At 48.9% G+C, this 16,958-nt stretch overlaps 1 protein-coding gene across 4 annotated transcripts in view; it reads right to left on the reverse strand.

The window, feature by feature from the left end:
- Positions 1 to 10,622: 10,622 nt before the first annotated feature.
- CLSTN3 (calsyntenin 3) overlaps positions 10,623 to 16,958 on the reverse strand; it is a 36,341-nt gene continuing 30,005 nt past the window's right edge. For all 4 annotated transcript variants that reach the window (XM_046676119.1, XM_046676109.1, XM_046676128.1 and 1 more), the window contains exons 17-18: positions 11,795 to 11,997; positions 10,623 to 11,538 (exon numbers count right to left, since the gene is read on the reverse strand). In XM_046676119.1, the coding sequence (XP_046532075.1) occupies positions 11,398 to 11,538; positions 11,795 to 11,997 (344 nt within the window). In that variant the 3' untranslated portion in view covers positions 10,623 to 11,397. The remainder of the gene's footprint in view (positions 11,539 to 11,794; positions 11,998 to 16,958) is intronic.

Below are 16,958 nucleotides of genomic sequence, written 5' to 3' on the forward strand. Positions count from 1 at the left end.
GCTGGTGGGAATGCAAAATAGTCCAGACACTGTAGACAGTTTGGAAGTTTCTTACGAAACTAAATAAACTCTTACCATGAGATTCAGTAATCATGCTCCTTGGTATTAACCCAAAGGAGTCGAAAACATTTATCCACACAAAACCCTGCCAATGAATGTTTATATAGGAGCTTTATTCATAATTGCCAAAACTTGGAAGCAACCAAGATGCCCCTGAGTAGGTGAATAGATAAACAAACTGTGACAAATTTATATAATGGAATATTATTCAGTGATAAAAAGAAATGAGTTTAAAAAGGAAAGAGAAAGAAATAAGCTATCAAGACACAAAAAGACATGGAAGAACCTTAAAATGCATATTGCTAAGTGAAAGACGCCAATCTGAAAAGGCACCATACTGTGTGACTCCAACCATATGACATTCTGGAAAAGGCAAAACTGTGGAGACAGTAAAAAGATCCATGGATTCGGGGGATGGAGTGGACGGGGGATGAACATGTGGAGCACAGGGGGGTTTTAGGGCAGCGAAACTATTCTATATGATACTGTAATGATGGATATATGTCATCATACGTTTGTCAAAACCCATAGAATGTACACCACCAACAGTGAACCCTACTGTCAACTATGGACTTTAGTTAATAACAATGTATCAATATTGATTCATCAACTGTACCAAATGTAACCACACTAAAACAAGATGTGAATGACACAGGAAATGGAGAGAGGGAGGAGGGGTATATGTAAACTCTGTACTTTCTGCTCACTTTCTGTAAACCTACAACTGCTCTAAAAAAAATAAGTAGTCAAAAATTATTAAATAGCAAAACAAATATATCAAAAATGTAGTTCTGTGAAAAATTAAGAAAATAAACCACTAGCAAACCTAGTTAAGGGGGAAAAATTAACACAAAAAATAAAAATAACAATGAAGAAATAATCATAGAAACAAAGGAAGTTTTTTTCAAAAACATTTATGAGACTATTTCACATAACTTTTTTGTCGCAGGTTGCGTTCCTTGGGAAGCAAACTAATATGGAAATTTGCATGCACAAAGTTTACTTGGGACTGCCTTCAGGATCAACGTCTGTGGGAGAACAAAGAAAGTAGGATTGCGCAAAGAGAGGATTTGAACTCAACAATTCAACTTCATAAGAATTCAAAAAGAAGAAAACCTCTTATTTGCAGGGCACTTATTGTCTATGTACACTCTTTCCCCCTTCCCACCTCCCCGAAGGATATACGGATAAATTAGTAGAATTAATAAGAGAGCTTAATAAGCTTTTGGAAACAAATCAATAAGTAAAAATCAACTTTATTTCTATGCACTGGCAAAAATCAAAGGCTATAGTAGAAAAAAAAGAAAGGTAACACATAACAGCAAGAAAAAATATAAAATACTAGAATTAATTCCAGCAGAAGATGTGTAAGACTTTTAGGGAGAAAACTAAAATTTTATTTGAAGACATTAAAGAAAATCTAAATAAATAGAGTATTCTTCGATAGGAAATTCCCCAAACTCAATATTGATCCTCATTAAGAACTTTTAATTTATTGAACAGGCTGATTCTAAAATGCACTTGATAGAGCAAGGAGCCAATCATAGTTAAGATAATCGTGAGGAAAAACGAGATGAGAGCATTTACTTCATCAGACATCAGGACTTAAAACAATATGGTATTCAGTGCAAGGATAGATACAGTAATGAGAAGCTCTGCTTCCAGGCCTGACCTGTGAAATCCCACATGTCCCATCCTCTGACTCTTGCTCTTTCTAGCTTGGTGCAGCCAGCCAAACGTAGTGACCTTGGAAATGCTGTGTTGAAAATGGCAGAGGCACCAGCCGGAAATAGCCTGGGTCTCTAATTCATGAGTTATTAGCCCATGCAAAATAGTCTTCCCAGAATTTAGGACAATATATTATACAATCCAGCCCCACATTTCTTCAGGTCCACAGTCTCTTATCTTAAACTCTTGGGGCCAGGTATATTTTGGTATTCAGAATTTTTGGGATTTTAATAAGGTAATACAGTATATGCATCATGTGCTAGTATATGTGAATTACATATCTTCCCCAGCCAGCTTTGGGGCAGCACCCTAGAATCAAGCACATTGATACTTTTTCTGCAAAATGTATGAAAATTTACTTTGCGATGAACTCTATAATTAGCCTCAACTGTTGGGGGCAGGTTTTGCCATGAAATGAATTGTGGCATCAGACTTATTAAAAACACTTTTGGGGGACCAGCTGGTGGTGTAGCGGTTAAGTGCACACATTCCGCTTCTCAGCAACCTGGGTTTCGCGGGTTCGGATCCCAGGTGCAGACATGGCACCTCTTGGCACGCCATGCTGTGGTAGGTGTTCCACATAGAAAGTAGAGGAAGATGGCCACGGATGTTAGCTCAGGGCCAGGCTTCCTCAGCAAAAAGAGGAGGACTGGCAGTAGTTAGCTCAGGGCTAATCTTCCTCAAAAAAAAAAAAACTTTTGGTTTTCAGAGCTTTGTGGATTTCAGAATTGCAGGTGAGAGATTGTGTAACTATGCCAAACCCACAGGAGAGATTTAGAAGTAATTAGAGAAAAAGAGTAATGGAGGAAATATTGATTTCAGTGTCAGGCTATACCAGTGACTAAACTCCATGGAGAAGATTCTCCAATCAAGAGTTTGGTGTGGCAGAATGCTCACATTCCATTGGCTAATGCTCAGTCATTGGCCACCTTAATAGCAGAGGAGGCTGGGAAATGTAGTTTAGCTATATGTCCATCATGAGCTGGACCAAGGTTTGGTGAGCAGCTGGCAATCTCTACAATAGTCCACCCTTCTGGTCACTAGTGTCAAGCCATGCCAGTGACTATGAAGTTAAACTCCATTGAAGAGACTTTTCCAATCAAGAGGTTGGTATAGCTGTTTGACTCTTATAATCTTCAATTGTTCTATCATGGACTCTACTGCAGCTTTGAGGGGTCACCTCAGTTGCGTCCTGGACCCCATCTCCCTCATGTTACTTCCAGTCTTCTCTAAGCCATCTCTGCTCCATCTCAGATTTCTTTCCATCACTCATTCTGATCCAACATTGTGGAGCTGATACAAGTTCCACAAATACCCCATCATTGTGAATTTCATGTGTATGAGGAAGATTGGCCCTGAGCAAACATCTGTGCCAATCTACCCCCACCTTGTGTGGGGGACGCTGCCATAGCATGGCCCAATGAGCAGTGTGCAGGTCGACACCTGGGATCTGAACCTGGGAACTCCAGGCCCTGAAGCAGAGCACGTGAAATTAACCACGAAGCCACTGGGCTGGCCCCCCATCGTGAATATTTTTAATGCCAAATGTGTATGGAAAAGACCATTTCTAGTTACCTGGGTTTAAAATTAATATTTAATTGATTAAAATTGTAAGTATAAAATCTGGTTTTGCTTAAGTCTTTAAATTCAACTTACAAATCCTGAAATTCTATTTACAAATTTTTTTTTAAAAAAATTACTTTGACTCGTTCTTTGATGGATGTTTAACTCAACATGAACGGATTTAAACTTCCTTAACAATTAGTCCCATCTACGAACTTAGTAAAATTTCCATAACCGTTTTAGGCTCTATTCATATGCTTAATATGTTTGCTTTTTTTTCCTCATGCGCTTCCATTGCCTGACAAGGTAGACTTAAAATCCTTACATGCAAAATCCTTCTTTTGCATAAACATAAGCAACTCTTGTGAATCTAATTACTTGATTTACCACGTCAGGATGTTTGATTTGTCTTAAATGTTCTAAAACTGTTAATAAGCTTGAGCAGTATCTTATATCTTTCAACTAAAAATCGTAAATCTAAAATCAACAAACATTTCAAGTTGAAAATGCAAAGCTTAATTTAACTTAAATTCATCCAGATTTTTAAACTTTTCTTAAACTTAACATGACTTTGTCTATACTAAATTTTAAACCTTCTCAGAAGAGTAATTTGACCATCTTAGGAAGGCTGAGCTTATTAGGTGAAAAAATTTGTGCGGTGAAACAGTTGACAAATCAAAGATCAGGACAGGAGAGTTTGGGGCTACGTGCTGCCAAGCTAATCCTCCCCAGCGAACTCACTGAACTTTCTCCTGGTGTAGTTACCTCTGCTGACCACAAGGCAGGGCTTTCAGCTGGACCAGTTCACAATTCACATCAGCAGGGCATCTCTTTTTGCATTGCACCTTATCCTGTCTTGGGTAGATGGACTGCTGCTGCACCCCCACCTAGATCTCAGCAAATTTCCCTCACTTATTAGGTCCTGCATTCCCTTTGTACTTCTCTTGTCTTACCCAATTCTCTAGCCCCATCAATGGCCTCTCTTTTCTAATCCACTAACTAAGGGTCATTAGACCCACATAAATCTCCTTTTCCCTTTCATACCTGCTTGGCCTGGCCTCTGTGACCTCATGCTCCTTTCATATGTGTCTAGCCTGTCTTCAAAGATCATAAGCCTTTCTCCCAATGAAATCTATCTCTTCCTCCAGATTAATCAGCCTTCTATTTTTCTTTCAATTTCCACCTCTCCTGTTCCAGGAGTACGACCAAATCCAATGTTGTTTTGGTGTTGCTGTTGTTTTTAAGCAGTCCTTCCTTGACTCCTTGAGCAAACATGATTCTTAGAGTCAGAATATTCCAGACATGAGTCTTTTTAATTTCCTTCTTGAGCCCTTGGGTTTGCAGTAAGTTCAGTTATTTCTCTAGCTTAACAAGAAAATGGTATATCCCATATATAATAAGGGATCCTCAATCCTTTTGATCTCTTCGTTAGAAAAAATATACTACCCTTGGGAGCTAAAGCCACAGTCTGGGCCTCCAAGATTCAAATTCATGGCCAGGGACTGTGTAATTAACCAAAGGATTATAAGTGTTACAATTCCAGGGCCACCTTGAGATGGTTGGAGGAACTCTCGGGAGCATGTGGACAAGCTTAATGAGCTGAGATATGGTCCCTCCACACTTCATTCCCTTGTCCCATGACACAATGACAGTAAGAAGCTGACCAAGCATGGCCTTCTTTCTTGGGCCTTTGCAAAGTTCATACACACATGCTCAAGAGTGGAATTTAGCTCCTTTTGAGGTTCGCGGCTCAGCATGAAAACCTGGCTGAAAAACACAGCAGAGCAAGAAGTTATTCTATCCACCAATGCCTTACCTAAAAATCCTTTATAGCCAAGGTTCTGCCCATTTTGAGGTGAGACCAAAAGACCATCTATTTGGTGAACAAGTCTCTATTTTTGCCTTGATTGCGGTACCAGGTCATCTTCCCCATCTAGCTTAAGATCAGACGCATAAGTCAGCACCCAAAAGCCTGTGAGCTCTTGCTTACTAAGACCTGAGCAGCTCCTGTTGCTAAAGCCCCCATCTATTAAAAACAACCTTGTGCCTGTTTGGATCAGTCTGGCAACCATAAAATAGTCACTCTCCCAGGGGCATTAGCCAGAATAAGCTTCTGTCAGCTGCTAAGGTGAAAACAGCCCCAGGTGTGTCTGACTCCGAAGCATATGTTCAAAACCACAGACCTGTGCTGCCTGGGCTTTGGATGGAAGGAACTTCAGGGATCCTGCCATCCCCAAGATTTCATGCTTTTAAAGACCCCATTGTCACTGGGGCTAGGAATGGTTTTGTCCATCTCCCAATAATGCTAATGATAGCTAACATGTAATATGCCGACTCTGATCTACTTCAGACAAAGTAGCCTCACTCAACCCTTTGAGTCAGCAATTCCCCTTTTGAGGTGAGGAACCAAAGCTTAGAGAAGTTAAAGACCAAGACCAAACACTAAGTTGCTGGGATCTGAACGCAGGCAGAGCGGACAGCAAAGCCTTCCTCATTCCCTCCTCCCCACCACCTCACCCAACAAGAGGTGCCCCGCTTTAGGTGCTTTAGGATTTCCTCAAAGTGACACGGTGGCATATCAAGAGTAGGGCCCTGAGGTAGAGGGTCACTGGCCAATGGCCTGTGAGGGGGCTGCTAAACTTTCAGGGGACAAGGCAGCATGAGCAGCCTAAGTCCACCTTGGTAAGTGGTGCCCTACTAAGTCCCTGGTACCCTGGGGCTTTGCCCAGCTGTCATCTCTCTTCACTGCCTCCTGCCTTTTGGACTTTGCCCTCTCTGCAGTGCCACGGAATAAAGGAATAAAGGCCCTCCAGTGGCCTAACTAAAAATCAGAGGTGTTCTCAAATGTTGCCTTTGCCCGTAACAGCCTCTTCTCCGCAGAGCCAGCCACACTGCAGCCTATTGACAAAGGGCAGCATAATCCCAATGTACATGTGCTTAAGGGAAAAAGACCACATCTGAGGTGGGGAGTGGTGGGAGAGGGCTGTAGAGCTGGGGTGAGGACTTGAGAAATTCGGGTCAGGCCTTTGAGACTGGACGTTTGGGCATACGTTCCCTTATCCTCATGGATCAGAATCTTCACCCAGGCATCGTGGGTTTCCTACGCCTTTTCTGACAAAGCCAGCTCCACCACATCCCAGAGTCCCTATCCCCCCTCCTACCCACAGTCTCTAAATTTAAACCCTCATCTGTCCTTTTCCTGTAAGACAGGGGTATTTTAAGGGAGCGACAGCATGGTGCCACAAGAGATGCAGTGACACCAGCGCTGTGAAAATAAGCATGCCAGCTCCTCCTCTCTGTCTGTCAGATGCGCCCACCCACCAGGGGCTCACCCATCTCCCTCTGAACCTATCTCCCTTCCTCCTGCTCTCCCTCCCTCCCAGGAGGGAGCTCACTGTGAGCCCTCGGCAGGACGCTGGGTGAGGAGAGGATTCCCAGGGAGGTGGCATCCAGGAAACCTGCACCCACAGTGCACAGAGGAACACAGTGGTTGCAAACTCAACCTCATGCTTATAAACATCCCAGGGTCTGAGGGATTCACCAGATCGACACACAGTCCAGAGGAGCCCTGAGTTGTGATAAGCCTGGGAGGTCCAGGAGACAAACTTTCTGGAGCCCTCAACATGGAGATTAAAATCTGAAGGGAATATGAGATCCTCCGTAACTCCTAGAAAACCAGGAGGATGTTTGTCATTCTTGACCTACCCCAACAAAGCCCCCAGGGTGGAGGCTGGTGGGAGGGGAAATGGAGGTTTCAGAATCCTCGCTGATTGGTGCATCAGCCCGAAGGTGGCAGGGCGGAATAGAGACTCGTGAAGAAGGCAGAGCATGCTGCCGTTGCATGCCACTGGTGTATGTGTGTCCACCTGTGCAGAAGGCACAGAGGTGAGTTTTCAGGTTTCTGGTCTGGTGACAGAAGAACACACTTTGTTCTTGAACTGGTGGCTACCATATCTGCCTCTCCAGCATGGCTTTTCCCAAGGGCGGATCTTTTCATCACACACCTTTCAGGAAGCTAATTAATTTTCACTGCGAAGGGTGGACTTAAGAGGATAACAGCCGTCTAGTACAGAAAGAAAGATCGGTGTTAGGCCGAAAAGAGACGTGTTTGCCATTTCAAATTAAATGGAAACAGGTAAATTGGAAACCCCGCCCAAGGCCTGACATCCTGAGGCTTTGCCAGCTTCTGTGAAGGAGGTTAGGGAACATCCTTCCAGGAGATCTTGAGTAACAACTTAAACCCACTTGCACTCCTGCCTGCTGCCCATTCTCTGCATGACTGGGGTTGGCATCTTGCCTCACTCCTGATTTCTATCTCCTCTGTGTGTGTGTGTGTGTGTGAGAGAGAGAGAGAGAGAGAAGGAGAGGGAGGGAGAGGTAAATAAAGAGGCAGAGACAGAGAGATTGAGGGAGGGAGAGTGGGCCAACAAGCAAGAGCAGTAGTTGGGCACATGTGGTAGCACAAGGAATTCAAGGTCTTCTCCAAGCTTCCAGACTCCTACTTATACCCCCACTCCACCATGACACGTCTACCTGCCCAACTGTCATATAAGGAGATGGTGGTAACTAGGGACTGGGATCTGGGGTGTCAGACACTGAGAGTGAAGAGGAGGGACAGGAAAGTTTACACCTATAAGATAATCAGTGGCCAGTGGTTCTGATTCTGGAGTCTCCAGGAAACTGATGTAGAATGGTGCATTTCAGAAGAAACCCCTGCTTGGTCCCAGAGACAGATGACCCAGGAAGGCCAAGAGTCAGGCCAAGGCTGGGCAGATGCCAAGAGAAAGACTTTATGTTGCCATTTGGCAGTCTGCAGATGTGTGTACATCAAGGGGGTGGGGATAGAGTTCACAGCAAGCTTGCCCTCTCCCCCACTTGCTCTCTGGAGCTGGGGCTTGAACTGGAGGTGAAAAAAGACCCTGACTCCTGAGTCTCAGCCACAGTGTAGGGAGCTCCAAGGACAAACAGAAATAATGGGATCCCCTTGGCTTCCGCTCTTCTGCATGGGAAGCTGTGGTCTCTGAGACCAGGAGGGGGTAAGGACTAGAAGGGATGGCAAAAGGGAAGAGAGAGGGATGAACTCACTGAAATTCAAGACCATAAACCAGAAACTCTCATCCCCCTCTGAGAGCTAAGGCTTTCCAATGTCTGAAGTCTCTACCTATTGAGACATCACCCTGAGCCACTGAAGTACCCACGTTGAACAGGGAGGGCTGCCTCCCACATGGTATTGCCACAGACATGGAAACGTCAGCATGGCATCCAGGCAGGCCCTGCTCAGCCACCTCTGTCCTCTGTGCACTGACCACCCAGGCCAGTGGGCCACCAGAGCAGCTCTCCTCTCCCCTCCTACCCATAAGTCGTCTCTCGGTGTGAGAGGCACACGTCACCTCACTCACCATTTACGGAGCCCCTACCATGTGCCAGGACCTATGTGAGTTGCTGAGGACACAGCAAATCTGGTGGTGGAGGCAGACAAGTACCACGGTCTAGTAGGAAGTACTGTGATGGAAGTGTAAACATGGGTGACAGAGCGCAGAAGACTTCCTGGAAGAGGCAACATTGGAACTGGGTCTTCAGTGATACGTAGAAGATTGCAAAGCACACAAACGGGAAAGGACACGCTAGGCAGAGGTAACAGCACGTGCAAAGACACAGAGGCAACAAAGAGCAGGGCGAGTTTGAGGAGGTACTAGTGCTTTGTGTGACGAGCAGAGAGGGGGCCAGAGAGGGAGGGAGGTGAGGCCTGACCGCCCTGGGTTAAGGGACCTCCCGAGGCGTCGGGACTTGACCCTGGCGGTGACAGGGAGGTAGGCAAAGTTCTAAAGAGGAGAGTGGCTAACCAGAGGCGCACTTCAGAAAGGCCCCTCAGCCCCAGAGCTGGGCTGGAGCAGAGTAAGACATCGGAGGCAAGGAGAGCAGATAGGAGGTCCCTGCAACGCGCCAGGCATATTGCAGAGGGCATGAATCCAGGCAGCAGCAGCAATACGAGGGAGAGGAAGAAAAAGTCATTTGAGGGGGCCGGCCCCATGGCCGAGAGGTTAAGTTCACGCGCTCTGCTTTGGCGGCCCAGGGTTTCACCAGTTTGAATCCTGGGCATGGACATGGCACCGTTCATCAGGCCACGCTGAGGCGGCATCCCACATGCCACAACTAGAAGGACCCACAACTAAAAATACACAACTGTGTACCGGGGGGCTTTGGGAGAAAAAGGAAAAGTAAAATCTTTGAGAAAAAAAAAAGACATTTGAGAGATTTTAAAACATAAAAATGGGTAAAAATGACAGGGTTTAGTCCCCATTTGGACATGAGGTTAAGGGAGAGGGAGGGATCTAGACGGACTCCCAGGTTTCTGGCTTAGGAGACTGGGCAAAAGGCAAAGGGATAGGGAACAGAACAGGGAAAACTCCGGCAAAGGTTGAGTGTGAGGCCAGGATGCCCGAGTGCAGAGGCCAACAGGTAGCTGTAGACAGGGTTCAGGAAACAGGTCTTGGGGGAGACAGAAACGTGGAGGCATCAACCCACAGCTGTAGCTGAAGTCATGGGTACGGCTGGGGCACCTGGCAGAAGAAAGAAGGGGCACTGGGTGGAGCATGCAGTGGGCCAGTGAGCTCCACCTCCACCCCATCTGTGTTACGGAGAGCCAGAGAACCAGGGAGAACATCACTGATCCTCGGACCCCCTCATTCCACACAAAAATCAAGACTTGGATCCCTGGTATTTCCTGAGGCAGGGACAGCACAGGAAGGATACTCCCACCACAGTTCTCTCTTCTGAATAACCCCATCGGGTTCCTGCCTCTCACTCCCTGGGAGCACGTCTCAGAGCCCATTCTCTCTTGTTACAAATAGCAGGATTGCCTGCCCTCCCCGTCTGGACTCCCGGGCTGGGGACCCATGTACTCCAGGTAGACTGTTCTAAGAGATGGGGAGGGGTGGAGAGAAGCCCCAACAAAGCCCAGGTGTCTGCGGCATTCCCCAAATTGTCTATACTTCTCCAGCGGGTGCTGGGGGAAGAAGGCAGTGGGCACCATCTGCCCCAACTTACTTTCCCAGTGGCCTGGCGTTCTGTGGACTTACCTGGTGACGGCACCCAGGACACCCAGCCCTGCCCCCTCACTTCCGCCCTGCTCAGAGACCCGAATAGGCCCTGAGACTCAAGAGCCTGCCACCCACACAGCACCCACACCAGATAAGGCAGGCAGGAGGCAGCTCAGGAAGCTTTTTCTGCTTGTTTTATTTGAAAACCCCAGGGTGTGTCCCCTCCCTCACCACACCCATTCCCTACCCCAACCCCAGGACATGACGATGCCACACGCACACACGAGGCTGTGAGCTGCACACAGAACACAGGGGCTGCGCTCACATGACAACATGAAAAAATATACATTATATATAATACACCCAGGACCCCATTCCCTCTCCCATCCCCTCAACCTAGCCACAACCAGGTCATGTAGGAAGGGGCAGGGGCTGTAGGACCTCAGGCAAAGATAAGAGGGAAAGAGGACAGAAAAGGAAGGAAGTGGGCAAGGTGAAGGAGCAGGGATCCCCAGAGTGAAATGGAAAGAGAGGTGCGGGGATCACAAAAGAGGCAGGGAAGGCCCAGTCCGGGAAGCCGGGGAGAGAAAGGCCTCCGCAGACAGGAGAGTAGGGAAGGGCAGAGCACAGGGTTTCCTTCAATCCGCCCCTGGCCCGGCCATTGCTACTGACACCCCCCAACACAGCGCATGGCTAGTGGGGGGAGAGACGGAGACACGGGTGAGCTAAAGGGGGGCTGCTGTTGGGGGCAGAAAAGGGAGGCACAGTCTCCCACACCACAGGAAGAAGAGTCAGAGGCCAGGGAGGGAGGTGGGATCGGGGGGAGGACGAGGGGTGGGGAGACTCCAGTGGGCCCCACAGGGATTTCAAGATTAAAGGGTGACTCATTCTGAAGAGCTCTCTCTCTCTTGGTCTCTCTGCTTCAGAATGTCCTTCCCTCTCGTCGGGGGGTGTCTCTGTCTCATCAGGGCAGAATTCTCTCTCTGTTTGAGGAGGGATGTAGGCCTTAGTAGCGGTGTGGAGGGGTCTCGATGATGCGTCTCTCATCACTGCTGGGAGAGTCGGCTGCCTCTGAGTCACTGCTGTCCTCGTCCTCCTGCTGGCCACCGGCAGCCCCTGCCACATGGGCCTGCCGATTCTGGTAGGACTGGAGAAGGGGCAGCAGAAAGGGGAAGGGCTCAGAGGCCTGCACACACCCTGGAGCCTCTCCTTGGGGGGCCACACCTCCCTCAGTCCCCTTATTCTTCTCCCCACCTCCCGCCCACAAACCTTCCTCCCTCCTGCTCCCGGGAGCTCTGCCTAGGGCTTTGTGCCCAGGGCCTGGCGCTCATTAGGAATCTGCTGTGTTTGCTCCAGTGGAATCTTGACTCTGTAGACCCCCCCCACTCCCCAGGGCCACTCACCTCCATGGGGTTCACAATAATGGTGAGAGCTGAGTCATCCCAGAAGAGGTCAGGGTCCTTGGGGTCACTGGAGGCCCCTGGGGGCCCTCCAGCCCCCGAGACGCGGCGGTGAAGGGAATGGATGCGCACGAGGCCCAGGATGACCATGAGCACCAGGAAGCCCACACACACCACAATGATGAGAGTCGCTGCACTCGGGACCACTGTGGGGAGAGCATGCGGTGGGGAGACATCCACCAAGCACACCTGAGGGGACTCACACAGGGACGAGCAGGGGAGGGGAGCCTGGGCAAAGGGAGTCCCCAAGTAGGAGAAGATAGGATCCAGGTTGGCCCAGAAGTGGGGACTACCCTGTAGAAGCTGGAAGAGAAACAGAGCCCCACAGGGAAAGGAAGGAGACCAGGAGGGAAGGGGACGGGAAAAGGGTTGCTGCTAGGGCCAAAGGGACAGAGTGACAGAGGGAGGGAGGTAGGCAAAGGGAGATGGGCAGTGGGAGGAGAAGGGCTCCCAGCACAACGCTGCTGTGAGCAGCCGTGTTCTCAGGGGACAGAGGGCAAGGGTCAGAACCTGCCCATGTCATTCTGCCTGTGCCTTCCCCAGGGACCACTCAGCCTAGGAAGGAGAGCCCCGTGCCCAGTGAGGAAAGGAGAGAGGCAGCCACACGGGCTTGATGGTGCAGGAGGACATTCCTTCCTCCTGCATCCTAAGAGGAGAAGCGGCCGGGCCTGGCTTCCAGGAGAAGGTGCTGGCACGCAAGGCTGGGGGACAGGTCCAAGGGGCAAGGAGGAGCGCCTTCATTTACCCACCTCGACTGAGCTCTTTCCTGCTCAGTGACACCTCTCTTCTCCTTGGGGGCTTGGGGCTCCTGGACGTCTGGGGCATCTGCTCCTCCCAAATCTCCCCCCGACGTATACCCACCTCCTCCATGGCCCTGTCATGCCTCCAGCCCTGCAGCCTCACTCTGGTGCCCAGGTTCAGGGGGACACAGACCCTGAAGGGCAGTGAGACCCAGGAGGGCATGTGCACTCTCACTCGGACCTTAGAGCTGAGGGTGGCAAAGCAGGTGTGCATGCACAGGAACATGGCCAGGAAAAACATATGGGCACACAGCTGGAAAACGGTTGCCATACCCTGCACCCGTGCCAGGCCTCTGCCAGCCTGCACACCTGCCTGCATCAGCCACCTAGCAGCCCGCTCACAGAGCAGGATCAAAGGGATGCGTCTGAGGGTCTCCAGCAAGGCACAGCAGAGCCATATGTGCAGCGTCACCCAGCTCCCTGCCAGCTGGGCAGACCAGGCAATCCCCTGAAGGAAGACATACATACCACAGATGTGGGCTGCGAGGGCCACAGAGCAAGCAGCCATGAGCACAGCCCTGCCCACCTTCTGCACACACACATATAGCACTCGGAGAAGCAGGACGAGAGCCCAGAGCCCCAGGGACAGCAGGCGGAGGTAGAGACCCCACTCAGGCGCCCCCAGGCCCAGGGCCCTCACAGGCAGCTGGGTCACTACACCCCACATGGGTGCACAGCCCTCACCACTGTTGGCACACACAGCAATGCACCCACCCACTGTGAGGCCCAGACCCTGGGCCGCCTCGTTGCTGAGAGACTATTACAACTACACATGTCCCACACGCATACACATCATGTTCCAGCCCACATATATCTCCCAATCCCGAATTTACCCACAGCCTCTAAGACTCACACTTCAAGAGACAGAGCAGAATGTAGAGAAGAACATAGCATGGGAGCCTCCACACCTTGCTGCATACCCCTCCTCTCCAGCAGCCAGCACACACACCTGCCATACACTCCGGGGCCAACCAGGTATGTGGAGAATGCCCTGCCTGAGCAAGTACACTAGCCCCACACCTCCCTGAGACTGCCTGAGGGCTCTCTGCCAAGTTGGTCTCCAACCTGATCTGACTTATAGCCCACTTGGAGCCACTTGCCAATGATTGCCAACTCTGCTGAACAGGGCAGGCAGGCTCCCTGGGCACCGGCTCCAGGGAAGAGATGGGCCTGCTGGATCAGCATTTCTCAACTGCCTTGGCATGCGGGGAGGAGGGAAGAGGGCAAGAGAGTTGCCCTTTCTGCCCATCTACAGGAAATAGTCCCTCCCAAGTCTCCAAGTCAATGGGCAAGATCCAGGGGCAGTGACCCCACCAGCAGATGGCCCCTGCAGCTAAGCCCGGGGCCCAGAAGGAATGGAGAGCCCCCTCAGAGTGGAGGCCACAGCAGGGGAACCTACTCTAGAGGTACAATGATGACAAGCCAATGGTTCTGGTTTGTGCCTTAATCAAATGCACGTGTCCCTCTGAGCCCCTGGCCCGGGGAGGAAATGACAAGTTGATTGCCAGGAATGAGAAATGACCACAGGAAAAACAAAATGCAGATGTTCCCTCTGTAGGCAAACAAGTATGGTTAATCAGTTTAAAATGAGCCAGGAGGCCAGGGAGATGGCAGGATTTTTAAATTAGCTACAGACAAAAATCAAGAGTTTAAGTACAATCAACCTTTCTTGCTGCATTAGAGCCGAGCAGCTAATTCTGGCCTTGAATGACCTCCGGAACCACCATGACTGGGGTTTAGCAAATGGCCCACGGGAACTCCTGATTCATGTGATTGTGAAGACACTGTGGAAAGCCCTGCCCACAGCCCTGCATGGCACCTCTCTGTGAAGAGCCTCAGGGGGAACTTCCTGCTGTTCTCAGGCCCAGGGCTTCTCTTGAAATACTGGTTGGCCCCTATCATATGCCTTTCATAACGCCTTAGCTCAGAGTCAAAGGTTGGGTCCACTCTAGCAACTGCACAGCATCTCCTGGGATGTATTTTGTGAACTGACTTTGTTCCCTTGCTTCCTCTTATTCTTCTTTCATCATTGTCCCTTCCTCCTCACTTCCTAACTCATTGTCTATTTTCATCCTACTTCGTTGTAGGTCTTTCTGCAAAGCCTCGGATACTTGTAGGAGACAAAGTAGGGAAATGGTTCCCAAACTTTGCTGCGCACTGGAATCACCTGAGGATCCTTAGAAACCACTTAGGCCTGGCTCCCACCCCCAGACAGCCTGATTTAACTGGTATGGGGTGAAACCTAGGCACCAAGTGTCTTTACAGCTGCCCCAGTGATTTTGATGTGCGTCAAAGTTTGGGATGACTGGATAAATATTGTCTTCATCATCTCAGCTCACCCTTCTCAGATAACTTCATTCTCCCTAACCGTAAACACCCCAAACCAACCACCCACCCCCAATTTTCAAATTCTCATTCTCTCTCATGCTCATCCAAAATCCCTTCTACCCTTCAAGATCCAAGCTCAAACTCTACATGAGCCCCAAAACCTTCCCTGGCTGCCCCAATTCACACTGCTCTCTGTCTGGTGTGCTTAGGAGCTTCAAAGAAATGAACCTCCTATCTCATTGGAGGGCATTAAATCTCTTACTGCTACTGCATGGTTAGAGTAATTTGAAATTGCAAAGCCATAATCCTGTAACACCACTCTTAGGGTTGGGAGGAGAAGGGGAAGGAACACCTTGAGAGTCAGAAAAGGCATATGGAACAGTTTTTATCAAGTGGATCTCCTGGTAAGCTTAAGAGATGTCAATCACCAATGCCCTTAGGTGAACTATCAACTCCACACCCTACTCAGGCCAAAATGAGGGCAAAAGCAAAGGCAGGCTGCCGCTCTCAATTGGAATCTCAGAGCAAGCTTGGTTGGCTTGGACATCAGCTCAGAACGCGGCTGGGGAGGTGGGGTTCACTCTGGGGACGTGAGACAAGGGCAGCACTCACAAACCCCAGGGCACCCCCAGGCAACTGCAAGGGACAAGGGGTGTGAAATGCCAGGCCAGTGAGTGCAGGGCAGCTGGGTGCTCAAGGGAGGAAGCTCTGGACTAGTTAGAACAGGGATTTTTCCATGGGGCCTCATACCAAAAAAAAAGCAAGGACTGAGAATCTCACCAGGTCCAGCAGCAATGCCAACCCATGTCTACCTCGAGCCTAACCTGAGTAGCAGGACCCAGTGTCCAGCCAGACAAGGCTGAGCGGGTTGATTCCCAGGGAAAGAACTGGAGAAAGAGCTAGGGAATCATGAGGAAAAAAAGAGCTGACCCCAAAGGTCTATCTAACAAAAACAAAAACTATTAGTTTGCTCAGCCGTCTCTAAAGACGGTATGCAACTTGGTTATGCCTTAGACTCCCTCCTCACTACTGCCAAGTGAATCACAGTGAAACACTCAAAAAGGCCTCTCTAGTTGTTTTCAAAGAGAGTAAGGAAGAAGGGAGCCATCCCGGAGAAAAGGAAACACAAGCTGGCAGCCAATGCCAAGGAGAGGACACCAGACTAAATCAGGGGCACCAGGGAGGTAGCCCGAGTCAAAGAAGCCCTGGGAAGCCCTCGGGAGCTCCCCCAAATTAGGTTCAACTATAAAGTAATCAGACTGAAAAAAAAAGCATCAAACATAAACAGAGAGGGCACGGAGGGCAATGTTAGTACACAGGGTCTGGAATGCTGGCTCCACCACTTTCTAGCTGTGTGATCCTGGATAAAGTACATAACCTTTCTGGGCGTCTACTTCCTTGCCTTCGCAGGGGATAATTCTAGTACCTATTTCATTTCTTGTTTGTCATGACTAAATGAGTTAATATGTGTAAAGGCCAATGAGCGTGGTGCCCAGCACACACTGATGTGTCCGCTCTTCTTATTATTACATGTGTTGAGTGAGGGCTGTGCTTTCAGGGGAGCGTTTGCTGACCATGAACTTCTTCCAAGAAAGCATGCTTGGAACTCCTTAGGGAATTGCCTTCGGAGCCTGTGAAATACCTTTTGACTTTTTTCCAAAAGTGACAAACCTGCGCCCTTTGAGAGTGGGTTTTACATGTAAAAACTTAAAATGCTATCCAGAGCCAACTCGGACAAAAGTGGATGACAAAGTTGGGTAACACGGAACTGGGCCAAAGGCAAAGTGTATCTAAAAAGCGACAAAAATACATGTCTCTCATAAATTGGCTTTGAAAGCAATTCTAAAAAGGGATTCCAAAAATCATCTTCAGCAACATCAGAATCATTCTGCAGTTTTTAACAAGGTGGAAGAAGACTCGTTTTGTAATATTAGGTATAAATATGAGGTTACAAAACAATTTGATCCCGACTTTGTAAA

Source organism: Equus quagga, chromosome 1 (genome assembly GCF_021613505.1).
Source record: "Equus quagga isolate Etosha38 chromosome 1, UCLA_HA_Equagga_1.0, whole genome shotgun sequence".
Lineage (NCBI taxonomy): Eukaryota > Metazoa > Chordata > Mammalia > Perissodactyla > Equidae > Equus > Equus quagga.